General features: G+C 49.3%; 1 protein-coding gene and 1 long non-coding RNA gene across 2 annotated transcripts in view; one reads left to right on the top strand and one right to left on the bottom strand.

Annotated features, from left to right (window-relative positions):
- The window catches only part of LOC307197222, a 46,944-nt gene extending 24,560 nt beyond the window's left edge, over positions 1-22,384 (top strand). Inside the window, exons 2-3 of the long non-coding RNA XR_013831353.1 lie at positions 21,405-21,480; positions 22,355-22,384. This is a non-coding gene — a long non-coding RNA (uncharacterized lncRNA). The remainder of the gene's footprint in view (positions 1-21,404; positions 21,481-22,354) is intronic.
- On the bottom strand, positions 18,248-27,677 carry ADORA2A (adenosine A2a receptor). Its single transcript, XM_079942980.1, has 2 exons — positions 26,423-27,677; positions 18,248-19,932 (listed from the first exon to the last, which is right to left on the bottom strand). Exons 1-2 carry the CDS (start codon positions 26,743-26,745, stop codon positions 19,029-19,031), a joined length of 1,227 nt encoding a protein of 408 aa, XP_079799106.1. The 5' UTR covers positions 26,746-27,677; the 3' UTR covers positions 18,248-19,028.

The following is a 27,677-nucleotide window of genomic DNA, read 5'->3' on the forward strand; positions in this document are numbered from 1 at the left end:
TCAACCTTAATAACCTCTTTAAAGGCCCTATCTCCAAATACAATCTCATTGGGGGTTAGGGCTTCCTCATATGAACCCGGGGGGGGGGCACAATTCAGTCCATAACAGTGGGCAAGGTTTATTATACATGTGCCTTATATCCTGTCATCCATGTTCTTCTAAAGGAATGATAATCTCCCATTTGCAGAGATGGTGATCAATGATTCTTAAAGATTCTTCACAGCTACCATCTCACATGATGTTACAGGAGTCTCCAAGTTAGTAGAGGTGGTATTATCTCTACTCTACAGAAGAGGAAACCCACCAGGAGGGTTCACAGGTCCCCCCAGTCACGAAGTCTAGAGACCAGTTTCCAGATCATGGGCCAGCTCTCCCTATGCCCTGCCTTGGTGTAATCTGCTCTTGACCACTCAGGACCAGCCCCTGCAGCACCGCCACCTAGAGTCTAACTGCCCACTTCTTCCTACTGCCCCCTCCATCAGAACTTACCCCCCTTCAAGGTCCTTACATTTGATTTTCAAAGCGACAATTAGCTGGCTGAAGAAAACTGTCATTAATAATCCTTGTTGATTTGTTAGTGTGAGATACTCAGGAGGGATCCTAGCCAAACAGGTTAACAATCTATGATACTTTATAGCTTGTAAAATATTTTTTTCATATACCATATCTAACTTACTTTCACTCTAACAAGAATTCTCTAAAGCAGATGCTATTATTATCCATACTTTTTAGACTCAGATAAGGTAGTTAGCCCTAAATCACACAGGTGAGTAGCAGAGGTGGGACTTGAAGCAGATACTGTGTGCTCTTTTTACTCTATCTTGCTTCACTGCCCAACTTTACTAGTTAGTTCAGAATAGTATTTTGTTACACTGATGTTTTCCTCTAAATATTCCAATATGTGGCTCTTTCCCTTCCCTGTCTATTCTGTCCTGATCTACCCTCTATTGAGCTCCCACAGGGTTGGGACTTGAGACTCAGCTCCATTCCTGCTTAGCTGGGGTGACCACAAACACATGTGTTCCCTTCTCACTAGGCTTTTGTTTCTTCATCTGTGATGAATTTCATTGACTGGGGTCATTTTCCAGTTTTAAGACTCTAATAAACTGATTGTCTTTACCTTCCATTTCATCATTCTATAGTTATCGAATATCTGCTATGTGTCAGGCATTGTGCTACATACTTTTTTCCATTTCTTTTTAAAATAAACTTGGATCTTTGGGTGTGTCCTGCCAACAGAAAACAACAGCAACAAAAGAGAAAACCCAAAAGAATAAAAAATAAATAAAGAAAAAAAACTTCTGCAACAAGTTCTTCCCTCTCCCCCTTCCCCCTGCCCCACCATGCGAATGTGTAGACCTGGGGACCACAGCAGGTTTACAGAATGCAGCATACAATCCACCAGAACAAGACAGACACGGACCCTGCCTCAGGGTGTGTAGGGGGCCAGTATTGCCCCTTGAAAGCATCTAGTCAAGTACTTTTACAGAAAAGAAAAGTTGAGCCATGTGTATGAGTGACTTATAAAGCAAAGAAAGGGCACAAAGCAACAAGTGGCAGAGAGGAAATCTGGGAAGCTGGGTCTTTTCATTCCTAGTTTGGGTGTTTTTCTTCCACTCATATTGTGAGTTCTCCCTTCTCAGCTTGCTAATGAGACTGTGGCCTCTCTGATGGGTGTTTTTGCCGGAGGTCTGGCCCTGTGCTGCTGCTGCTGGTGGTAGCTGACAACAGGACTCATGGGGTCACCATTTCAGCACCATAAAGGAGAAACTCTCCAGTTTCCACTGAAATTTAAGACACAAGAGTGTAACAAACAAAGCCTGATGCTCTGGGTATGAGACAACTCATAAACAGGGCTTCCTTCTTGTTCTTTTCATGCTGCTAGGGCCAGTCTGTTAGCTACTAGAGGATGGCACGTTTTTCTGTCCCACTCACCACATTTCTACCCCCTGCTCTTCTCCAAATTAGGACCTGAAGCAGCTGGCTGTAGATCTAGGCTCTGCTCACTCTGTATTCTCTAGACATTTGCTTAAAAAAGCCTTCACCACTCCTTGCATCTGGTTTCTCAAGGAGACACCCTGAGATTTAGGCCAAGTAACTTACTGAGGAGGCAGTAAGCACTGTGGGATTAACCCCCGTGTTACTTTCCAAATGGACGCACCCTCTTCCATGTGTTTTTAATAAAACCATGGTGCCTACATGTGGAACACCTGTTTGCACTGCAGGCCCTCAATAAGTGAATTTCACCACACTCATTTTTTAAGTTATGTTATTTTATCAAAGTTATACAGGCATGTAATTTATGTTTTTTTATTTTTATTATTTTATATTTTGGCTGTGCTGCGAGGCAGTGTGGGATCTTAGTTCCCCAACCAGGGATCAAACCTGAGCCCCCTGCAGTGGAAGCGTGGAGTCCTAACCACTGGACCTCCAGGGGATTCCCTGCAGGAACATAATTTAAAAAGTCAACTTCTACAGTGCTACAAGGTTTATTAAGACAAAGAGTGGTCCTCAGCTTCCCTCCACCACCCTACCGCCACTTTTCCTTCTCTAGAGGGACCATTTTCAACTTGTTTAGCTCATTCTTTTAACTATCTATAAATAACATGTTTGTATTGCTACTTCCTGATTTTTCAGTTCAGGCATTATCTGTTGACTTCCCACCATGGGAGATGAGGATTCAGCTCCCTTTTCTCCACTCACCCCCCTACACATGTTATACTTCCTATGCCCAATATAGTTCCCAATATAGTTATAGTGTAATTTTGGGTAGATCAGTAATTAGTGCACTTGTCATTATGACAATGTAAATCCCGTTCACAGGTAAGCAATGTAGTCAACTATGATTGGTTTTCCTTCCCAGCATATCTTTTTGTTTTGTTCTTCTTGTTTTTTCATGCATTTAGGTTTCTAAGATCTTAGCACTAATTAACCCTAAACCCTGCCAGTTATCCAGATCTCTCTCTATCCAGATCCAGACAGTCTCTTGGAGGCTTTCTTCTCACCTGCTCTGGGGGTACTGCTGCCATCTCGGGAACCCCTCCCCCATACTGTCATCCAGGGAATTCCGAATTCCCTTGCCTCTTTCCTGTCTTGGATCACCTGTTTCTGGATCCCATGTGTTCTCATTTTTTTGCTTCCTTCCCTCTTTTTGATGACGTATATTTTCTAGAACTTCTGAGAGTGCATGAAAGGGAAATTTTTTGAAACCTTACATGTTGATTAAGTGTAGGGCCCTAGATAAGAGTCACTTGGTAGTGTGGCTCCACTGTCTTCTAGCTTTCAGGACTGCTGTTGAGGCCATTCTTTCTTTGCATGTGGCCTGGTAGGACTTCTTAGTCCCCAGCATTAAGAAATGTCACGAGGACATACCTATTGTGCTGGCCACTTGGTGGCCCTTTCAAAGGACATGAAAGCTCATGTCCTTTGATTCTGGAGTGTTTTCTTGAATTATTTTATATCCCTCGTTGTTTTTCTAAAACTCCTGTGATTCAGCTATTGGGATTAATTTCTTATCTGTTCTTTCCTAGTTTCTATCTTTGTCTTTTTATTCTACTCTCTGGGAAACTTCCTCAATCTGTCTTCTAATGCTTTTATTACATTTTTATTTCTGATGTCATATTTTTCCTTTCCAAGAGCTCCCACTGGAGATTTTGCCCTAAAAAAGAATACTTTTTAATGGAGTTTTAGATATATTGAAATTAGACACGTGTTTAATCCACTATTTTTACTCAGTATCTCTATATACATTCGCTATTAATTCCTGCCTTCTATTTGAATCAAATCCTTTAAGCTTTTATAATGGTTTCCTATTAGTTAATATATTTGACCCTCACAGCCTAGAATGTGATATCTGGATAGAACCTTGGGATTGTCTAGTTCATCCCTATCAACTTACAGAGAGAATACCCAGTTCTCAGAGAGATGAGGTGTTTTCTTGGAAAACACTTGCTTCTGTCAGAACTTACCAGAGGCATGTGAGATGGGTGATTTGGCAGGCACACTGTACTCACGTAGCTTTTTTTTTTACTCTTTTCCAAAAAGTGTTATTGAGGTATAACTGACATATAATAAATAAACTGCACATACATGAAGTGTGTGATTTGATAAATTTTGATCTATCTATCTATCTATATATATATACTTCTGAAACCATCATCATAATCAAGATACTGATCACTTCCCAGATTTCCCCATTCCCTTTGTCATTCCTCCCTCCTGCCTCCCCCCAGCCTGCCCAGGCAACCACTGATATGCTTTCTGTCACTGTAGGTTACTTTGCATTTGCTAGATATAAATGGAATCAGAGAGTGTGATCTATTTTTTTTGCCTGGCGTTTTTTACATGTAGTTTTTCTGTGTGCTCTGGAGGCTGCACCTGACTGTCTAGGTCAAAAGGCTTCAGCAGCTCCACCCCCTCTACATCCTTTCTCTTCTGCACGCTTCCCATCTTCCCTCTTACAGCCCCAGGGGCTGTGCTGGCAATCTTCTAGCCTTCTAATCTCCATCCGAGCCTATTGTCAGGAAAGGACCAATTTATTTCATTCACAATTTTATGTGTATGATTTGTGTGATTGTACAGAAGACAAAAACTCACATTTGGCTTGTGCCAAAGAAGTAAAGCTCTAATGATGGATTTCCAAGCATGAGCAAATAAGTTTGGAAGAGATTTTTGGACAGAGGCCTCCCCTGAACCTCTGGAAGTGCACCCTGTGTAATAGAATCCCAATGTAAGACTGACCCTGCCTGCAGACAGGCAGAGTGAATTGAAATCCCCTCTGGTCCCGTTCAGAATTTTGGTTTCCTGAAATGTCAGCCATTGAGAGGCTAAGAAAAGAACTAATGTCTTGCTGGCCTTCCTTCCTTTTGGTCTATTTCTCAGAGAAAACAATCCTGTGTAGATAAAAGGTCACTCAGGAGGGCAGGGTTCCTGTGTTTAATCCCTATGTCTCTGGTCTGGGTGAGAGGAGGGCCACCAGAAGTGGCCACGGGCAGCCAGACCGAAGTCTAAGCTGGCAGTGGCCCGAGGATCGCAGTCGGGAGGGCCTGGCAGACCAGCCTGGCTCTGGAGATGCCTTGCCTGTCTCACTTCTCTTCTTACTTGTTTTCACATTTAATCTTTAATTATTAATTAATTCACATTTAGTTCTTAACAGTACTGTGAAGGGAGGAGAATGGGAAATATTTCTACATTTTAAAAATGAGAAGAGAAGTAGCGTGAGCTCAACTTCGAAGCATTTCTCAGTGCCAGCCCTGTCCGTGGGGAACCCCAGGCCACTGCCCTTGCCAGGGAACATGGTGGTGTGAAACCTATGGGCAGCAGCAGAGGAGTCAGGGCAGGGAGCCAAGTCCCCGGCCCATACACTCCCTCCACTGCACTATGTGACCATCTCCCAGGTTTACCAGTGCTCCCCACAGGCCTGTTGGAAAAACCACAGAGCCTGGGAGGGGAGGGCAAAGGCAGTGGTTCCCAAAAGCCTGTGGGAAGGGACCCATCAGACATCTTCCTTGTGAGCAAGAGGCCCAGCTCAGCACAATGCACCTGGTAAGGGAGGGATACACAGGCAGTACCTTGGCTCAATTCAGCATTTGCTGAATACGGACTCTGCCAAGATGGGGCCAGGCATAGTTTGCAACCTCAGGGTCCTTATACGTCTTACTAAATAGTGGGAAACCTAACAGTGGTGGGTAGAAGGGGAGGAGGTGGAACCAGAAGCCCTCCTTCAGTAACCCAGGAAAGATGTAGTGAAGCCTAGACCAGGAGAAAGGGCACAGGGAAGAGATTTTGAAGACCAACTTGGCTAACTTCAGTATTTTGTCAGGACTGGCTGGCCCTGCCTCCAGGAACCCTGGACTGCCTGCTAGTTTCCTGTGCCAGAGAGCCGAGTGGCACAGAGGTGACAAGCCAGATGAGGTGGGGAAAAGGAGTAGAGCTTCCAGAGTCCTGCTTCTGGTATAAGGCCAGCACCCCCCACTCCACTACCATGCTTCATGGCAAAATGCTCTACATCAAATCTCTTTACAAATTGGAAATCCCATGATCTCTGTAGCAAGAGGGCAGGCATTTATGCATCCTGAGAATAATAAAAAGTTAATAATTTCTCATTTATTTCACACATTTATTGCTTCTTATCCTTTATTTAACTTGATGCTGTTAATGAGGTCATGTGACAGCCAGGCAGAGATTATTGGCATCTAACATGAGAAAACTGAGTCACAGAGAGATTGACTTAACTGAGTCACACGGTGATTGAAAGGTGAAGCTGTATCTAAACACTTCATTAGCTAGAAGTTGTAGCAGCTGAGACCAGGGCTATCCAGGGATGTTGAAAGGATGGAGTGCCCCAGGCTGGGAGGTGGGATAGATTCTGCATTTACCATTCTCTGAGATTCTCTGCAGCCTTACTTGAGATGAGGAGTCAGAGGGCTAGAGTTCTGGTTCTGCTTCTGGTTCTGCTGCTCATCTGACATGTGAAGTTAGCACGACTCAGCCTCTGTTGACCTTGGTTTTCCCATCTGTAGTGTCAGGATTAAAGGACTCAGGGATTTGCTGGGCTAAAAGTGAGGGGAAGGACAATAGCCATGAGCACTGGCACATAAGGCAGAAATTCAAGGCTTAGTTTGGAAATTGCTAGATAAATTTAACTTAGAGTACAGAATAAGTGTTGATATGTCGAGTTCATTCATTTTGTCTTCTGTATGACAGTTCCCTGTAGGAACAAACCACAGTTTATGTATCCATTTCACCTCTGAGAATTGCTTCAGCTTTTTAGTATTGCATTGTAATGAATGTCCGTATGCATGGTTTTATATATATGTGTGTGTCTTTATTGGAGATTGAGGCCTAGAAGTGGAAAATGATAGGATATTCACATCTCCAGCTGTAGTAGGTATTACATATTTCTGTCTTTTCACATCCCCACCAGCACTTTTTTTTAAAACTTACAGTTTTATAATAGCAAAATGAATACAAATCAGGACCAGCCAAAAGAAGAGATGTATAGGGCAAAGTCTGGGGGGGGGGTCCTAAATTCAAAGCTTCTGTGTTGTCTCCCTGTGGAGTGAGGACACACCACTCTCCTGGCACATCAGTGTATGACAATATGCACTGAGTATGTTAACCAGGGAAGCTCACCCGAACTTTGTTGTCCAGAGTTTTGCTTTTATTGGGGTTTTATTACATAGGCATGATTGATTGAATCACTGGCCATGATGTTGAATTCAATCTCTAGTCCTCTCCCCTCCCTAAAGGTCCCTTAAAGCCCCAACCCTCTAATCACATGAATGGGCCCCATTGACACTTTCAAATTGTTGCCAATTGGCTGACCGTGAATGGCCAGAAAATATATTTTAATTTGCCTTTCCCTAATTACTAGTGAGATTGAATTTTTTTTTAATTTTTAAAACTTCAAAAAATCGAATAAAGTTGACATGTAACGTGTAAGTTTAGGGTATACAGTGTTACTTTGATACATTTATATATTGTAATATGATTGCCAATGCAACAATATTTATCACATTACATAATTATATTTGTTAAGGCAAATTATTGTCTATATTCATCATATTGTGCATTAGAACTCTATGGCTTATTTACTACTCATTACAAGTTTGTACCCTTAAACACCATCAATCTTACCCCCCACACACACACACAAACACACACACACACACACACACACACGCACACACGCACACACACCCATCCCCTGGTACCGCCGTTTTACTGTTTTTTTACAGGTCAAACTTTTTTAGATTCCACGTGTAAGCGATATCATACAGTGTTTGTCTTTCTCTGTGTGACTTATCTCACTTAACTCAAGGTCCACCTGTATTGCAAATGGCAGGATATTCTCCTTTTCCATTGTGTATATGTACCACATCTTTTTTATCCATTCATCCATTGATGGGCATTTGAGTTGTTTCCATATCTTGGCTATTGTGAATAAAGCTGTGATAACATGGGAGTGCAGATATCTTGTTGAAATCCTGTTTTCATTTCCTTTGGGTATATACCCCGGAGTGGGATTGCTGGGTCATATGGTAAATCTATTTTTACTTTTTTGAGGAACCTCCATATTGTTTTCCCATATTGTTTTCCATAGAGGTCGGACCAATTTACATTCCCACCAATAATGTATAAGGAGATTGAACTTATTTTCACATGTTTATTGATCATTTAGACTTCTTCATATAAATTGGTTATAACTTCACCCATTTATCTAATAGGTTGTTATTTATTTATTATAAATTTATTTTATTTGTTTACTTTTGGCTGCTTTTGTTCTTTGTTGCTGTGCGTGGCTTTCTCTAGTTGTGGCGAGTGGGGGGGCTACTCTCCGTTGTGGTGCACGGACTTCTCATTGCGGTGGCTTCTCTTGTTGCAGAGCACATGCTCTAGGTGCGCGGGCTTCAGTAGTTGTGGCACACGGGCTCAGTAGTTGTGGCTCGCGGGCTCTAGAGTGCAGGCTCAGTAGTTGTGGCACATGGGCTTAGTTGCTCCGCGGCATGTGGGATCTTCCCGGACCAGGGCTCGAACCTGTGTCCCCTGCATTGACAGGTGGATTCTTAACCACTGCGCCACCAGGGAAGCCCTCTAATAGCTTGTTTATTTTCATAGGAGTTATATATTATGGACACTAATCCTTTATTGATTATTGATTATATGCACTATAGTTACTTGCTCCTAGTTTGTGGCTTTTCTTTGTACTTTTTGAATTTTTTTTGTGTGAAAAAAGTTTAAAAATTTTAATAAGTCGATTTAGCAGCATTTTCTCTTAAAGCTTTTGCTTTGTGTTTTAAAAAATCCATCTTTCTTCAGAGATCATAAAGATATTTTCTTATGTTTGCTTTTAGAAGAGTTAGTTTTTTTGTTTTACCACCTTTATTTTGTTTTCAATTTTATTTTTCCATGAAGAAACTCTGTTGTCTCAGAACCATTTAAGGAACACTCTGTCCTTTTTCTGTGATTTGTAATGTGACCTCTGCCATATAACACATGCCCATACAAGATAAATTTGCTTCTAACCTTTATATCCCATTCACTTTGTCTATTTGCCTGTTTGCCTATTGTAATGACTTGAACTTTAGATATGTTGAGGCAAATTTTCACCTTCTTCAAAAGGAATACAAATATTTTAGCTCTTCTTGACCCTGTCTTTTTTTTTCCACATGATTTTTTTTGGATCCAAATTGTCAAATTTCATGAAAACCCTTTTGGGATTTTTAAGGGAATTGTACTTGATATCAAATTAATTTGGGGATAATTTCCAGTTTTATAATATCAACTCTTCCCATCCATGAACATGGCACGTCTCTTCATCAGTTTGAGTCTTCTCTTTTGTGCATATTTGTTAGATTTATTCTTAGGTACCCTCTAGTTTTTGTTGCTATTGTAAATAATGTATTTGTAAATTACTTCTTATAATAGTTTTTGCTGATATATAGGAATGCTATTGATTTTTTATATTGACCATAGACCCAGCAGCCTTGATGAACTCTCATTAGTACAATAATCTCTAAAGAAATTTTTTTGAATTTTTCAATACAATTAATGAAAATAATATCACTTTATTTCCTTTCCCAGTCTTGTATCTTTTTCGTGTCTTACTGTGATCTCTCAGACCTTTAGTACAATATTGAATAGCATAGTGGGTTTGATCTTTACTAGAAAGAGAAGGCTTCTAACATTTCACCACTGAGTATGATGTCTGCTGTAGGTTTTTGAAAAATACTGTTTATTGGGTTAAGAAAATACCTTTATATTTCTAGTTTGCTAAGAGTTTTTAATATGAATGGATGTTGAATTTTTTTAATCATAATCATTTTCTGTGTCTATTGAGATATGTTTATTAATATGAATAATATTGATTGATTATCTAATGTTAAGCCACCGTTGCATTCCTGGGATAAACTCTAATGGGTCATGATTTATATTATTTTGATACATTGCTGTATATGGTTTGCTAATATTGAGTATTTTATACCTAAATTCATGAAAAATATTGGCCTCAGATTTTCCTTTCTCATGCTTTACTTACAGTGTATACCAGTGTAAGCCAACTATTTTTATAAGGATTAGAATCATTAGGATTAGAAGGGAATTTAAAGGGTGTCCCATTTGATCTTATTACTTTATAGTAGGAAAAACTGGAACCCAGAGAAAGGAAATAGCCTTTCCAAAATCAAACAGAGTTTGTTAGAAACAGAGTTAGGACTAAAGTACTTGGCAGACCACTTACAGATTTCCAGTTACTTTCCCATTCATGATCTTACTTTATCTTCACAACAGCCTTGCAGGGAGAGTATTGCTTATTGCCCCCATTTATGGATGGGCTGAGGACCAGAGAAATCATATCATGAATTATGTGACCCAGTAGAGCTGGGACTAGAAGCCAGGCATCTGACTCTAGACCAGAGCCCCCTCCCAAGTTTCTTTTGTTCTGTGCCCAACCCCCGGACAGATCCACTTTTTAGCCTGAAAGAAGGGAACCCTGAGACCTGCATCCAAAATTATTATTTTATAAGAGTCCAGCAGTATTTTCACAGGCATGTCAAACAAATGGTCCATCTGCAGATAAACCTCAGTGGGCAGGGATGAGGGCTTCATGATCCCTAAGGGTGATCTTGGTGGAGGGATACCCTCAAGGCCAGAGTAAGTCCAGGGTCTCTAAGAATGTCTCCTAAAGTGGAAATGGGTCCAAGGCCCCTAAATGGAATCTTTGTTACAGATTCAGAGCACAGGGTCCCTAAGGGCCTGTCCTTAATGTCCCCCACAGAATGGGGGCTTCAGTTTCCCTTCCATCCCCCTCCCCCACCCCTAACCACCACAACCCCTCCCCCATATCTCTCAGCAAGCTGCTTCCTGCACCAGCACCCTTGTTTTGCTTGTGCTGTTTGTGTCTGCTTCTAACAGCTGGCCCCAGCCTGGCAGCCCCTCGCTCTGAGGATTATCCAATTATCCCATTAGCCCAGCATGTCCTTCCTTCCTCCAGAGCTATTAGCTCCGCATCTCCCTCTCCCTTGCTCCCTCCAGGGGCTGTTCCATAGCTCCCCTTGCTCCTTCCCTAGCCAGGCCTAGGGCTGGGTCAGTCCGCAGTCACACAGACTTGGGGAGCACCAGAGCTGGAAGGGACGTTTTGCATTGTCCCTCTGCATCATTTTGCAGGGAAAGAAGCTTGCCACCATACTTAAAGTCATGTGACCCGTTAGGACTGCAAAGGGCTAAGAGCCAGGTCTCTCAACTTCATGGCCATGCTCTTTCCCACCATGTCTGGTCACCATGCCTTATGAAATGCTCACTATGCTTAGCCCTGGGTTGGAGGAGATGCCATTCCCACTCCACTCTCTGGAAGTCTATGGTTAGGATTAGAACTTATGGTCTAGGTAGGGAGACAGAACACACACTGTTGAAACCAGCACATTATCCAGGAGCTAAGTCATACCTTAGCAGAAGAGATGTTACCAGAAGTAGGTGACAAACTTCCAGTGCAGAGGACAGGCACTAAGTGCTAAAGGAACTGGGAAGAGGGAGATGAGGCTTCCAGCAGAGGGTTCAGGAGGGCCTCCTGGAGGAGGTGGCTCTTCAGCTGGTTGTGAAGCATGGGATGTGTTGAAAATAGGAGAGATTCAGAGAGTCAGCATTCCTAGCAGAGGCCTCCCTGAAAGGGAGAGGCAGGGAATGGGTTAGGAGGGAGGAGGGTGGGAGCTGTTCAGTTTGGCTCAGCTGGGGAAGCTGGGGGCGTGGGTGGAGGCAAGGCTGGAGAGCAGAGCTGTGGCCTGACTGCCATTCTAGAGGGAGGCTTGATGTGATATACACTGAACTTCTGAGCAAGGAGGGGCATGATTGGAGGTGCTGTGGGAAGGCTAATCTGACTGCAGGGGCTGAATCGATTACGGTAAAAAGAGAAATGCAGAGAGGTTGGTTTGGAGCTTATCCAGGTGGGTGAGAGATGGTGAGGCCTCAGCTAACACCATGACTTTTGGGGGGTTCCTGGGAGTAGGATAGATTGAACAGATTCAGAAGACATCTGGAAAGAGGAATTAGCAGGATACAATAGATTGGACTTGGGGAGATAAGGAAAGGATTAGGGCAGTTAGGAGTGGCAGTGGGAAGTATGGGGGTAGGGAGGAGGTGGGTGAGGACCCTCCCATACTTCACCCTCGGGCACTCATTGGGTAGAGTACTTCATAAACTGGCAAAGTTTGCTTAACCCTGTGCTGCGTGAAACCTTATCTACCCCATGTCCCATCTACCCCATGTCCCAGCTCCTCAAGCTTCTCCACCAGATGTCCACATGCTAACCCGATAAATTACATGTTGCCCCCACCAGACAGCAGTGCACTTCAGCTGTCACCACCTGCTGTCACTGCAGGTGGTTCTGGTGGGAAGAATTTTAGGTCTTGGGTATATTCCGTCGATATAGGGCACTGGGCCCTTTTGATTCCTTTCAGTTCACACCTGGTCATCACCCCTCACCTATACCTATAAACTTGAGTCAGGTGATGGTTTTATTTTGTTTATACTTTGTCATTCCCTGTTCCTTATCGCCTATCTTATCCCCCATTCCTGATTCGGGCTTCCAGGATCCTGAGACAATTCTGGGCAAGAAAGAAGAGCCATCCTTATCTGGCCTTATGCCCTCGTGGTTCGGGGGAGGCTCCTCAAAGGCTCACAACGATGCCCATGCCCCTTGCAGGCCAGTGAGGCCTGAGTGCCCTTGGAGGGGTCTCCATTTGCTGCAGCCCGGTAGCCTCAAACATGAACTATAGTTGTCCCACCAGAGTTGCTGTGAGCCCCAGAACTCCTGTAGGTTGTCCTACTAAGCCTAGTTGTGCCCTTTGGGACAGCACATGACAAGCTGCTTCCCTCTTCTGGTCTGCTCACCTGGTGTCATGGCTCTCCCTCAGTCATCTCCAGCCTTCTTTCCTCCAACCGTTCTCAGTTTCCGGTTTGCAGACACACCCCGCATCCTCCCCCTGTCTTGAGTGCCTTCCTTTGGTTACTTGTTAATCCTGCCAGGTGTCCCTGAGAGACTACCTTCTCTGGGTGGGCACGTCTTCATAGGGTACTTCAGTTTGTTGATGATCAGCTGTGGTGTTGGGAACTGAACACCAGCCTCCTGCCTTGAGCCAGGACCTGGACCCCGTGAGCTCTTCCCGCCTGGGGCTCCTGTTAACGGCAGTGCAATGCAGCTTGCGGCTGCAGCCATTTCTTTCTCTGGCATTTTGCACAAAGTTGGCCTCTGCTGACCTTAGCAACTGAAGTGTTCATTGTCGTGACATGAACTGATGGTAGCTGGGTTCTCTCTTCCCACTTCTCCCTGCACATTTGCTTTTTCAAACTCAGTACAGGACTTTACACTGATCTTTGCTTAGATTTCTCTGTCCGGTGCCCCTGAGGTCATTTTGAATCCTGATTCTGTCAGCTCAGACATTTATAATATCTTCTCTGTTGCATCTTTGATAAGCCTTAACTCCCCTGGACTTGAGGTGTTAAATGTATGGGACAGGATTGGGCTGCAGACAGCAAGTGATCCATAGTCTGTGTCCCTTGCCTCAGTTGTCAGCCAGTGTCCACACCCAGCTCCCGGCCCCACAGACACCAGAGGCTTCCAGGTGCCTGGTTTAAATTCACACTTGCCATGTTTCTTTATCTCATATACCTTCCAAAGTGCTTTCACATTTATTATCTGCTTTATCTAAAAGCAGGCATGGCAGTTCAAAGAGGGGCTTGCCCACAGTCTGAAAAGAAGTCAGTGGCAAGGCCGTTTGAACCTGGTACTGACCCCCATTCAGAGCTCGGCGAAGCAGGATGGTGGTTTTAGGAGCAAGCAGAGGGATTTTTTGGCATCTCTGAATGAGGCAGGAAAGAGAGTCAAGCTGAAACCCCAGAGGTAGTCATCTGAGGATGACTGCAGAAGGCCTGGCCTGGTCTCTCTAGTCCCCCTAAAGATTCTGCAGCAGACAACAGTTGTGATATATGTTGGGTTCTGGGCCTAAATTTTTCCAAGAGAAAACTACATAATTTTTAAAGTCCCATCTAACATTTCCAAAAATCTGAATCTAAACCAGGTTTTATTCCCCTCACTCTCCTTTCTATACCAACTAGAAAATGTGGGTGGATTGAGAAAGAACAGAAAAGAAAGATCAAAACTGTGACAACTCTCTGACAACATTTTAACTTGAAAATTGCCTGCAAATGGGTGGCATAATCCTGTGTGGGCAGATGTAAATCAGGTGCACGTCTACTCAGCTCCTTCTCCTTCACATCTCCTAACAAACACCTGGAAAACACAGCCCTGGACTTGACCGTTGGCCTTCGGAAGACTAACTCACTTCAACCTGCCTGATTCTCCAGTTGGTTGAGACCTGCTCCTCCACTGCACTACCAGAGCCTGTGTCATGCTGGTGGCCTCACCTCCTGCTGCCCCTATTGGTGGCACCTGTACACCCGGTGCACCCCCCTCCCTGCTGCCCCAGGCCCAGCATCGCCAGCAGGTTCTCATTAAGTGGTTGAGAGGAACAAAAAGTCAGGAGATGGGACTCCAGTTCTAGTCTGCTCCTTCCTACCCAAGCCCTCTCTGAGAGCTTACTGGTCATTAGGTGCCAGTCCAGAGGCTGATTCTGCAAAATCAATCCCTCTTTCTCCCCCCACCCCACCGCCACACATACACACACGCTTCCCTGGGCAAGGCAGAGAAGTGTGGATGGTTCTGCACCAAGCCTTTCCTACTGGTGGGAAAAAAATTCTTTGCTCAGAGGACACTGGGTCATCACACCTGTCACCTGCCTAGCCTTGTGCTGACACCCTGGCCTGGCCTCTCCCTGAGCCCAGCCCCTCTCTAAGCCTGACTAGTGGCAGGGCAGGGGGGCTTGTGGGGTAGCTCTGCTGAGTTGCCCTTTCTCCTCTGGCAAAAGAAAGGGTGGAGCCAGAGCACCTACGAAGGTGACTCTGCACCCAGGCTCTGTGTTTTGTGTGTCCAGCCTTCTCCTTTAGGGCTGTGAGTCACCTGACATTCTCCCGCCCCACTCCTGGCTCTGCAGCCTGACAGGGGCCATCCCAACAGTGACAGTTACTGCTAATGATGAGTTACAGTGCAGTGAGGGGTGCCTTAGAACAGAGGAGGGGAGGAGAGGGCTGTGGTAATCAGACATTCTGATAGAGTGCTCTCCACTTTTCAGAGCGCTTTTTCATTCCCTGAGGGAGTGACTTGCCTCACAGCAGATCTCAGGTCTCCCTAAGTTCCTTCCCCCTTAATGTAACCTCCCATCAGCAGAGGGGTGTCCCAGCATGCTCAGGAAGCGCTTTGGGAGCTTAGGGGAAGAGTGTTCACCATGGCAGCAGCCCACAGGACTGGCCGGGAGCCTGTGTGACATGAAAGGATAGGGGTGTGTTCTAGGCACAGAGTGCCATCCTGACGTGCCTTTATTTAGGCCCTGGGCATCAGGGCAGGCTGCACGGAACCATTCCTACTCCCTAAGCAGTTGGCTTCTGCGAGCCCCCGGGTTCCTGTTTCTCTACCACAGTTGCAAAGAAGGCCCACTTCCAGCTCTGGGTTATCAAGACCCAGCCCAGTAGATCCAGGGGGCAACCTCTCATTTCCTCTTACTTCCCAGGCTGCCCTTCATCCCTGAGCTGCCTTGATTTGTCTCCAGAGCTTGTGCCCTGGTCAGTATGTGCAAAACTGAGACTGGCCCACCCCACCCACCAGGAGCCCAAAGTGTTTTATGTAAGTCCTCCCAGAGGAAAGGACCTTAACACAAATGGGGAGGCTTGCAAAGGTAGGGGTCCTGTCTCTTATGGGGCGAGTGATGAGCCAGGACGCGGCCTGAGCCAGGCCTCTGCTCACAGGCTTCCCTGGGGACCCTGGCCACAACCGCCATGGAGCGGGGCTGGGACCACCACACGGACAGGTTCTGTGATGGAACTCTTTTTTTTTTTTTGCGGTACGTGGGCCTCTCACTGTTGTGGCCTCTCCCGCTGCAGAGCACAGGCTCCGGATGCGCAGGCTCAGCGGCCATGGCTCACAGGCCCAGCTGCTCCATGGCATGTAAGATCTTCCCAGACCGGGGCACGAACCCGTGTCCCCTGGATCGGCAAGTGGACTCTCAACCACTGCGCCACCAGGGAAGCCCTGTGATGGAACTCTTGTGCTTGGAACAGGCTTGCATGAGGCATGCGGTCCATCCCCAGCCCTTTGGGAAGAGCAAGGAGAGAGCAGAGGGGCCCTAGGACAGAGCTTTAGGGGTTAGAGCAGCCCTGGTATTGCCCCCGGCAGCTTGGCCCAGGGCAGACACGCATCTGCAGCCCCAGGGCTGGGCCAGGCCTATGTCTCACTGCTGCTGCTGCTGTTGAGGTGGGCTCTGTATGTTTGCATGCATACACGTGTATTCTCTCATGGTCAGGGAATGACACATGCATCTGTTCGTGTCTGTGTATGTGCGCTTACACATGAGCCTGGCTCACAGTGAGAGCTTGTACAGGGTGTGTGTGGTGATGGGACACTGGGCCCCCTGGGGACCCGAGGAAGCATGATCACGTGGGCCTGGGCTCCAGGGCTGGCCTACGGGCTGGTCCTGCGAGGGTCTAGGGCTCAGTTGTATCTAAAGTGTTTCCTAAGACCCTGTCCCTGTTCTTCCCCAACCCAAAGCCTGCACCATGTAGCCCAGCACTCAAAGCTCTGTTCCCAAGAGGCCTCAAAAAGGATGGAGAGATGATATTTCTTCTTTACCTACCTTTGTGGTTCTCTTAGTGGCCTCTTCCCACCAATTGGTCATGAGGACTGACAGCATCTGTGCCCTTGGCCGCCTCAGGCACAAAACAGGCCACTGTTCTGCCCTCAGCCTGCAGCAAGCCCAGGCCAAAGTGTGTAGGAGAGTGGAGGGAGTGGGCTGTGCGGTTGTGTCAGTGGTTCTGACCCTGACTGTCCATGAGAACCCCTGGGGAATTGCTGCTGCCTGGGTCGACCCAGCATCTCTGGGGTAAGGGCTCAGGCGTCGGCACTCTTTAGAGCGTCCTAGGTCTCTTCTGTGCAGCCAGTCCAGAGGACCTCTGATAGATATGACAGTGAAATATTGCTAAAATAAACCTGTGTTGGTTTAGGGAATACTTACATATACATCTGTCTAGTAGAAGTATTAAGATGTGCAGTGGAACAAAATGAAACCCAGGAAAGTGGTTGTTTCCAGGTGCACGAAGCAGGGTGATAATATGGGGAGGGGTTGGTTGTCATGTTTCGTTTCTTGAGCAGAGTAGTGGGAACATGGTATTATTTCATATTTTTCGGTTTGGTTGAAATAGTTCATCGTTAAGTTAATGGGAAAAAAAATCATGGATTTTTTGGTCAGATAAACCTTGGGTTTTAAGTTCACTTCTGCCATTAACTAGCTGTGTGACTGGGGCAAGTACTTAACCTCTCTGTTCAGGAGAGGTGGTTTAGTCTCTCTGTTGTTTAGTCATCTGTAAAATGGGGCTCCCAGGGCTGCGTGAGGATTACCTGTGAAGTTCTAACATTCCTGCCTGTCTTCGCCCTGAGTGTGCCTGCGAGACTTCAGACCAAGACTGGCCCTCCGGCTGGGGCACACTGCTCACTTCCCCTGGGCCTCAGACTTCTCCAGCACAGAAGGGTGGCACCCTCTCCTTAGGCAGGGGGCCCCAGAGACAGCGTTAGAGCATGAAACACCTGTTCCTTGTACGTTTCTTTGTGGGAGTAGGAGGAGGGATGACTCCAGGGGAAGGCAGTTTAGCCCCCCACCCCACCCCCTCATCATTTCTAGATCCCCTCTCAGCTGAGGGGTGGAGCAGGGCAGTGGGGAGTGAAGGAAACAGCTCTGAGAAGGTAACATAGAAGGAGACCTACAAAGGACATTAGGAAGGTAATGAGGGAGGGAGGAGCCTGGTCCCCACACTGAGGGAATGCCTAGGGCTGGATGGGTCTGTGGCTTCTGGAGGGAGAGCAGCTAGAGAAAGGGTCCCCTCCTTTCACATCCTCTTCTCACAGGAATGCAGGTTTGGGGCTGCACATGGGCATTTGCATTTTGGTGCATCCAGGCAGCCTCTTCCCTAGGAAGATGGGAGCCTGGGAGTCCCATCACGGCCCCAGGCAGGCAGGCTGTCTGCACATATGTGCACACTCTCTCTCACCTGCAACACATACCCATATGTGTGTGCCAGGCCTGGCTGTGGAGTAGGGAAAGGAACTCAGACACCATTCTCATTGGACAAGCTTAAAACACAACGTGGCTCATTTTTATTGTATCTCAGAAAAAAAAAACATTCCCTTCAGAAGGAAAGGCAGTTAGATAGGGCCTCTACCTGGGCAGCTCTGAGCTCCCCAGGCTAACCCATGCTGGCCAGCCCCGACATCCTCCCCTGCGCCCACGCTCTGGCACGGCTCCATTACAACTCGCTGTCCTCGAAGGAGACGTGCATGACAGCTCATGGCAGCGGGAGAGGGCTGCCTGGGTCTCCCTGGGCCAACTCCTGGTGCCAGGTTAGCAGCAGGGCTGAAACAGAGCCAGCAACCAGGCAGGGAAGATTAAAAGGGTTTCCTCACACTTACATTTTCTCCTGGAAAAAATAGTCAAACGCCACCTCTGAGCACAATAGCTCCTGAATCCTTGGAAAGTCTGGGGAGGGTGGTGTGTGTGTGGCAGGGGGGCCTTTTGGAACCACTCCCCAGCCTCAGGCCAGCCAACCTGCTCTGCCACAGCTGCTCTGCGGAGACAAGGTGGCACTTCTAGGTGCTTCTGGAGTTGGGGACCAGCCCTGGCCAGCCAAGATGCTCTCGTGCTGGGGCTCTGGCCTGATGCAGGGCCTCCCAGCATGAAACGTCCACTTCCTCGGACTCCAAACCCTTCCTTCTGGGCCTCATGCTGCTCCAGCCGGGGCTCCCTCCTCAGTCCAAAGTGGAAACCGGCCATGAGAAGGGTCTCCGGCACATGCACTCTTCTCTCAACGTGACTGGTTCCAGCAACCAGGAAGAGAAAGATTTCCTTCCCTTAGGAAGGGGCAGACTCAGTGGTTCATCAGGACACTCCTGCTCCATCCTGGGCTTGGGGACCCTCGAGGCCCAGGGACTCTGGGCACTCTCCCTTGAGCTCCTGTCTGAGGAGCTCCACGTCTGGGAGGCCCATGTCCCGGTGGGACTCACGGGCACTCCCTCCACTCAACAGCCCCAGGGTGTAGCCATTGGGTCGCCGCTCAGGCTGGGGGGCACTGCCGTTGGCCCACACCCCGGGAGGGTGGCCATTGAGGCGGAGGCTGATCTGCTCCGCGTCGCTACTGTGAGCTGCCAGGGCCCGGGCACTGGTGCCACCTGCTTTGAAGGGCTCCCGCTGCCTCAGGATGTGGCTGCGAATGATCTTGCGGAAGGTCTGGCGGAACTCGCGGATGCGGTAGGCATAGATGAAGGGATTCACCACGGAATTGGTGTGGGAGAGGATGATGGTCAGGTACATGAGCCAGGGTGGGGCGTGGCTGCACTTGGGACAGAAGAAGGTGAAGCAGTTGATGATGTGCAGGGGCAGCCAGCAGAGGGCGAAGAGCCCCACAATGATGGCCAGTGACTTGGCAGCGTGGACCTCCTTCTGCAGCGTGGACCGGGCTCGCTCCCCCGGCAGAGGCTGGCTCTCCATCTGCTTCAGCTGTCGCCGGGCTGCCAGGAAGATCCGCAAGTAGACACCCAGCATGAGCAGCAGGGGCACCAGGACACAAGCAAAGAAGTTGTAGTACACCATGTAGTTCATGGGGACCACGTCCTCAAAGAGACAGGCCACCTGGCCCACCCTGCAGCCCTGCGAGTGGTTTCTGCCCTCCTGCTGACTGCAGTTGTTCCAGCCTAGCATGGGAGTCAGGCCGATGGCAAACGATAGCACCCAGCAGACTGCAATGATGCCCTTGGCCCTCGTGCCTGTCACCAAGCCATTGTACCTGGGGAGAGGAGACCAGCATCAGAGGCCTGGGAAACCAGGGCTTAGGAAGGGCCAAGAGTCAGAAACCCAGAGCAGCAACCTGTACCTCATCCACTGGCTGTGAGGTCTTGGACCAGTCACTTCCTGCCTCCTAGCCTCAGTATCCTCTTCTGTTCAGAGGAGGGCCAAGCCTGGCCTTTTCTCACAGGAGGTAACAGGAGAGCAGGCACCCTGGAAAGGGAGACCACTGCACGGACGTCCAGATGATTTTTGAATAGTATTACGAGTAGTCCTGGGACTTAATTAGTTTGGTTTGAAGGAATTAGTAAGTGATTCTGGGGGGGTGAGGAGGGGAGAAGTTATAACCTCCATGTTGATCTCAGTCGATGCTACAGTGGGTGTCCCTTTATTTAGAGTGGGAACGGGGTCAGGAGGGTACTCGCTGGCTGGGAACCAAACCAGCCAGATCAAACCTGTAGGTGGTTCACATCTCTTGTGCTTATGCTCTTCCTTCCCCACTTGACTTAGGGTCTCCAGAAGCCCCTAAGGAGAGGTGGGACAGGTGGGAAAAGGAGGGGTGGAGGTCCCGGGCCAAATGAGATACCCCCTCTCCCTTCCAAATTCACCCACAGCCCTCTGGAGAGAGATGAGATCAGTATGTCTTAACATTTATATAAGCCTTAACATTCAAGAGGAAAGAGTTGCATGAGATTCTAAGGTCCAGAGAGGAGAAGTAGTCTGCCCCAAATCACTCAGTACTCTAGAGCACCAGACTCAGTTCCAGACTCGGGGAGTGGCCTGATCTGCTGGCTCAGAAGCTGACCTCAGGCCAACAAAAAAGGGTGGTATCATTTTTATTAAAAGAAAGGGCAATCAAAAAATCATCTCCCTGACTGAGGAAGGTGACCTCAGTTATCTCTGAGGGATGACTTTGCATTTAACGGTTTTGATTCCGGCAACACCAGACTGCCTTCCTCTGTACCTAGTAAGCCCTACCCATCCTTTCTAAGTTCAGGTTAGACAGATCTCAGAGAAGTTTACTACCCAAGCTCAACTAATCCCTACCCAATCTGGGCTCCCAAGGCTGGGGGCCCCTTGGGTCCCTATATCCATCGCTGCATTACCATCACTGAGACAGGACATAGTAGGTGTCAAGGAAAAACATGCTTAATTCTGGAGCTGGAAGTATCCATAGAAACTAGTCCATGGGGTAGCAAACACAGGGGCCTAGAGGTTACAAATGTGTGAGGCAGGCAGGCTGGTGGGTATTTACCCTGTGTGCAGGAGGCAGCTGATACCACTCAGCCACCCCCTCCCCCACCCCCACCATTTAAACTTGCCCAGTGCTGCCAGATCTCAGGAGGGTCTGGGAGCTGATTTTTCTGGGTAAAACCTCCCATGGTTTAAATTTTGTCAACTGATTCAAATTAAGGGAAAAAAAACCACGGTGGCCTCTGACCTCTAGTCTATTCCAACCCTCTCGTTTTATAGGTAGAGAAACTGAGGCCCAAGGAGAGGAATGGACTTGCCTGGACATTCCAGGAATCCAGAGGCAACTCGGGCCAAGGTAACTTCCTCATTTCTGAACCCAAACAGTAACCTAGCAGGACTGTTCTCCCGAGCTCTGCAGCCCCATTCACTGGGGGCTTGGGTGCCTGCAGCAGGAAGAGGGTCGTGGACTTGCCCATTTCTGTCAAGCCACAGAGAGCCTATACTGCCCTATTTCCTGTTCTGGAGCTTCAAACGTGAGGTCACAGGTTTTTTTTTTTTTCCATTTATTACTTATATAGCACTTGCTCTGTGCCAGGCACTGTTTTTAGTACTCTACAAATAGTAATTTATATGATCTGATTGAATAAGAGGCTATTTTAATGTGTTTGGCTGCACTGGGTCTTAGTTGCAGCATGTGGCATCTTCATCGTGGCACGTGGGCCCTTAGTTGTGGCATGTGGGATCTAGTTCCCTGACCAGGGATCGAACCTGGGCCCCCTGCATTGTGAGCTCGGAGTCTTAACCGCTGGGCACCAGGGAGGTCCCAGGAGGCTATTTTAATGTTGATATTTTTCTGAAGAAAAGCATATTCCCTCTGGGTTCTAGCGATGGTGCATTCTTGTTTAGCCATGTTGTCACTGCGTCTCTGAGCCTCAGTTTCCCTATCTGTAAAATGGGACTAAGAATCTGGGGCTTGTGAGCACTGTCGCATGAGGGCAGATTGTAGAATTGTTGGGTGAAAATTATAGGGAGATGGATTGTGGCTCAGGGTAAATGAGCTATTCACAGGAGAAATGGACTGCCTCAGGCAGTGGTGAAGCTCCTGTCATTTGAGGCAGTCAAGCAGAAGCAAGCAGTAATAGGGATGGTGTAGAAGATCCTGGAGGCCACCTGCTTTGGGGATTTTCAAATTGTTCTCCAGCAGCAACCCTTCTCACCTGCATTCCCAGGCAATCACAGAATTGGAGCTGCCGAGGAAGAGAGGAGGCTTAATAATATTCACTGAATGAATGAACTGGGGGGGAAGCCAGGGCCCAGCCTGAAGGCTTCTGGGGACACGGTTTGAAAATTCCTGTTTTGTCCACTTGTCTACATTTAGATGAGGAAACCTAGGAGAGGAAGTCTACCACTGCATTCTGAAAAGAAAGCTCCTCCTGTCCTGGGGACAGAAACAGAAACACATTGATAGCACTTGTCTCTGTATGCAAAGGATGTCTGGAAGGATTCCCAACACTGCCTTCCAGGAAGGGAGCTGAGGTGGGGCAAGGGGGACAATTCTTTACCATATATGCTTTTGTTCTTTTTTGATGTTGTAATACATGCAGGTATTATTTATTTTAAAAAGATAACAAACAGATTAATTTTGTTATTGGAAAGAAAGCCTCTTAGGCTTAGAGCCCTGGACCCAGGCTCCCAGGGGACTGGATCAACATTAGGGCCCAGATGGAACCATGGCCAAGCCACAGCCTGGCCCAGCAGCATCTCCCATCCCCTGAGCTGTGTCTGTGACTAAGGCAGTCACATCTTGCCCTCCTGGGCCTCAGACATAGACTGCCTGCCTGGTGGAGGGGGTGCCAAGGCCATCCAGGGTCATGCTCTGCTGTTCTGGGGAGCCCAGAAGTGTCATAGGAAGCCAGTGCCAGAACCACATCCCCCGCGTTTAGAGGTGTTTCTGCATCCCTATGTCCTCCAGCTCACAGGCTGCCCCTTCCTGGGGGCTCCCCATTACTTACATTGGGGGCTTACCCTATGATCCAATAGTACCCCCCCACAATTCAGGTTAGGGCTTCCCGTGCATTTGCCCTTCAGTCAGGAGAAGGCGGAGCTTTCCTAAGTTGTCCAAAGGAGCCACTGACCTACAGCTAAAACCCAAACTCCCTCCCAAGCATGGGAAGGCCTGAGCCAGCCTCACAGCCTCCCTGTAGGCCTGTTCTCCTCTCTGTCACCTCTCCCTGGCCCAGAGCCCACATGCTTATTCCTTCCCTGTGGCCTTTGTCCAGGCTTGGCCCCCTTCTGTTACCCCTTTCCCCACACACGCCAATGCCCATTCCAACGCATCCCCAGCAACCCATGGCGTCACCTCCTGCAGGGAGTCCTCTCTCCCAATCCTGCCCCCTTAGAAGCCAGGGTACTCAGGTTTTGTTCCCTGGGGCAGTTCACCACACAGGACTCTGCTGCCCCATACGAAGGGCTGTTTCCCGAAGGGAGAGAGCAGTCAGAAGGGGCTAAAGTGAGAGATGGGAGACAAGGGGTGTGGAATTCCCCTGGGAAAAGAAAGCCTTTGTCACCCTGGGAATTCTGCCCTCTGGGGACATGGAGAGCTCCCATCCCTGCCTCTGTCCAGGCCCTGCCCTAGCCCAGTAGGGTCCGTGCACTTGGGAAGGAGCACATAAGATTTTTCTGAAACTGAATTCTTTTTTAAAAAAAAGAAAAATTAATGGTGAACGGTGCAGGCCTGGAGCTAGGCATCCAGAGCATCGGTCAGAGGCTGGACTTCAGGTTACCCAAATGGACTTACTGAGTGGATCAGGAAACAGCACACAGGAGAGACTGGATTCCAGCTGGAAGGGGACAGAGGAAGGGGGGCAGGAATGGGCACCCTGAGCCAGGCAGCAGTCCCAGAGCTGCCCCGGGTTACCATCTGCCTCCATCTAGTCCCCACTCATGCCCAGCTTGCTCTCAGGAGCCCCACACGGACAACTTTACACACCTCGTTCTCCCAGCCCTCGCCAGCCCAGTACCCTCGAGGAAGAGGAAAGTGGAGGGACCCAAGGGGACCTGGAGCAGGGTGAAGGGCCCTGGAGTCCCCGCGTCCGGAGACACTTTTCCTTCTCTGGCTCTGGCCTCCCCACGAGTAACAGGAGGGTCATAACATCCTCCCAGCCACAATGCCGGCCGAGAAGATCAAAGGAGACGCTGAGCCAACATCCTCTGGCAAACGTGGAGCTCTCTGCCCCAAGCAGGGTTGAGCATCATCACCACCGTCATCCCATTGGCTCCCTAACCCAAGACAGCCAGGCTGACCCTTCTAAGCCCTATCAAGTGGAGCTCAAATGGCCAAGGTCTGGGTGGAACTAGGTCCTGCTCTGGAAGACTGTGGGAGTTGGGCAGGCAGATGGGGTTGGGAGGGGGGGCCAGGTCCATAGCTCTGAACCTCCAGCAGCTTCAGAAAGGCCTGAATCTCCATCCACCCCACCCTGCCATCCTTCCTCAGGGACCCATCACTCCAGTCCACTCACTGGGCCCTCAGAACACCTTTGTGAGCTCAGAGGGATAGAGACCTGGCCCCTTTTATAGATGAAAAATGGGCCCAGAGAGAGGCAGCTGACTTTCCATAGTCACACAGCGCGTCCCATCCTCTTACATCAGGGAGGATGGGACTTTTGACTCTTGAAAAACAGAGACAAGAAAAAGAAGCCAAGGAAGGCCCTTTAGATTGAGATCAGCAGCTCTGATCTCTCCCTCGAATCTACTGCTCCTTGAATCAGGGAAGAAATTGAGAACGACACCTCTGCTCCCCACTGAACATTCTGCCAGGGCCGGCCCGGCCCAGCCCACACTGGCCTGGCCCCGAAGTGGACACCAATCAATCAGCCTGGGAGCCCTAAGGCCTCTGTGTCCTGGTCGAGCCTGGACTCTGGCTCTGCCTGTTTAGGCTGGTCCTCTATTAGGACCAGCCAGAGTCCCCTTTTCTTTTGACAAGGGTCCTAGGCTGTCCCGAGACAAAGTATTCTGGGAGGGCCACACGGGGCCCAGGCTCCTTCCTTCATTTAAGCAGCATGACGAGGGTGTCTGCTTTTCCCTTAGAGCCCAGGTGGCCCAGGTTCTGGGAGACAGGGGCCACCCTATGACCAGCTCCCAAAAGACTGAAGTCACCGAGGGTGGCAGTCATGTTTCTTCCCAGGCCCAGTCCTGACTGTGCTACCAACTCATTGCGTAGCCCTGGGGGCTGACTCCCTTCTCTGAGCCTCATTTTTCCATCCATAAGATGAGAGGAAATGACCTCTAAGGGTGCCCCTGGGTTTGACACTCTATATTTCCATTTTCTCATTGAGCCTGTTCCCTGTCCTGGCTGGGGCACCCTCAGCCCAGCGTGGAGCTGATGGGACTACTCTGGTTCAGAGAATTCGCCACTGGATGGGGGCACACCATCCTCTGAGACCTCCCTCAGGGCCTGCAGCCATCTAGGCTGTGGAACCCAGCTCCAGGGTGGAGGGGCGAGGAGGTGGGGCAGAAGGCCCCCAGGCTGGCCCCCAGGTGGGGAGGGACACTTACTAGCCCTGTCCATGGGTCGGTGGTGGTAGGTGGAGGCTGTCTTTAAGTGAACTCAGCCTCAGGGAAAGTCTTTGTTTACACAATACATGGCTGAAGTCATTTCACAAAAGTTTCACCATAAAAACCCCCATCCACCAGCCAGCTCCCGTCCCCCATGAACACTTGGTGACTGAGCAGCACAGAATTTGCATAGAGGTCCAAGTGACTCACGAAGGCATTTGACCAAGTCACTTCCCCTCTCTGGGTCATTTTCCTAATGTGCAAGCTGCAGGGCAGCCTGGAGGAGCTGGAGGAAGGCAGGCGGGTAGGTGGGCGGGCTTCTAGCTCTCAGGTCCTGTGGTTCCCCGTGGTGCCCACCCTGCCCCACTGTCATGCTGTGTGAAGAACGCCCCAGATGCACCCACCCAGGCCTGGGCTGCACACATCTGCCAATAGCCAAAACACGGCAGCCTCACCCATGTAGCCCAGGGGAGCCTGGGAAGGACCAGCCTGCCCTGTGCCCACAGGGATCAGCTGGTGTGGCACAAGTGCTGGCCATGTGCCAAGCCCTGGGCAGCCCCAGACTGAGCCCCATGGCCCTGTTCTCAGCTCAACACACTGACCCCAGACCAAATCCTGACCCCAAGTTCACCCTGACCCCTGGTTCACTCTGATCCTGGCACAGACCAGACCCTGACACAGGGAGCTTTTTCACAGATGTGGCCCCCAGCATGAGGTGTACCAGGGAAGAGAACGTGGCTCACCGGAGTGGGATGCGGATGGCGATGTAGCGGTCAATGGCGATGGCCAGGAGGCTGAAGATGGAACTCTGCGTGAGGACTAGCACGAAGCAGGCGAAGAAGAGGCAGCTGTGGCAGGCGGCACAGAACCCCGTGCTGATGGTTATGGCAAAAGGGATGGCAAGGACCCCCACGGCGATGTCGGCTGCCGCCAGGGATACCACAAAGTAGTTGGTGACGTTCTGCAGATTGCTGTTCAGCCACACAGCCCAGCACACCAGCACGTTGCCCAGGATGGCCAGCACGGCAATGGCCAGCTCCACCATGATGTACACCGAGGAGCCCATGTTGGGCACAGCTGCAGATGGGCAGGGTCAGCAAGGACGCAGGCCAGGCCAGCTCACGGTCCATAGCTGCAGCACAGCTGGCCTGCCCAGGCCCTGAGCCCCTTCACAGGAGCCAGGAACGTCCCTGCCGTTGGGGGGGCCCCCCAAGGGCTTTTCACAGCCAACTCCGAGTCTTCAGAAACCAGGCCCTCTCCAGGGGCTCTGGCGGCATCTTGGCTCAGCTTAGCTTCAGAGTTCCTGTGGTACCTGCCAAGGGAGAAGCCACGTGAGGAGGTGGACCACTGGCAGGGGCACAGCTGAAGATTCCCAGGGGCAGCCCTCAGCCCCGGTTCCCCAACGCCCTCCCCACAGGCCAGGCATCAGCCTGAGGACGACCTACCGTGCCCTGCCTCTCCCACCTGAAACAGAGGGCCAGGGATCAACCCCAGTCTGTTTTTCTTCCAGAGGAGCCGAGAACTTTCAGAGTTGAGTCACTTGTGTTGGCTCCCAGGCTTAGCTTCTCAAGCCTTCTGGGGCAGCTCTGCCAGTTTCCTGGATCCCTGAGCTCACCACTACCCCATGACCCTCCCTCCTGGAAAGGCCTCCTTAACCCCTGGATCTCCCAGGGCCACCCACCTTCTCTCTCAGCCAGCTTCAGTCTGCTCCATCCCCCTGAGAGCGCTCCCCGGGGACTACCAGCACCTACCTATGCTGCCCGCATAAGGAACAGGCCCAGAGACCCCAGAGCTCTGATCTGGGAGGATCTGGTGGCCCTCTGGTCCTGTCTCCCACTGCTGGCAGGTAAGCCCTCTTGCCCTCACTGGTGGTGCTGCACAGAGTGTTGGAGCAGGCACAAAGGGAGCCCGCCCCTCAGCAGCCCCCGCCAGCTGACTGCACATCTGGGAGGGGCGGCCGCCTCGCCTCCCCCCTCACTCCCTCCTCCCACACCTGCT

Source organism: Stenella coeruleoalba (assembly GCF_951394435.1).
Source record: "Stenella coeruleoalba genome assembly, chromosome: 14".
Lineage (NCBI taxonomy): Eukaryota > Metazoa > Chordata > Mammalia > Artiodactyla > Delphinidae > Stenella > Stenella coeruleoalba.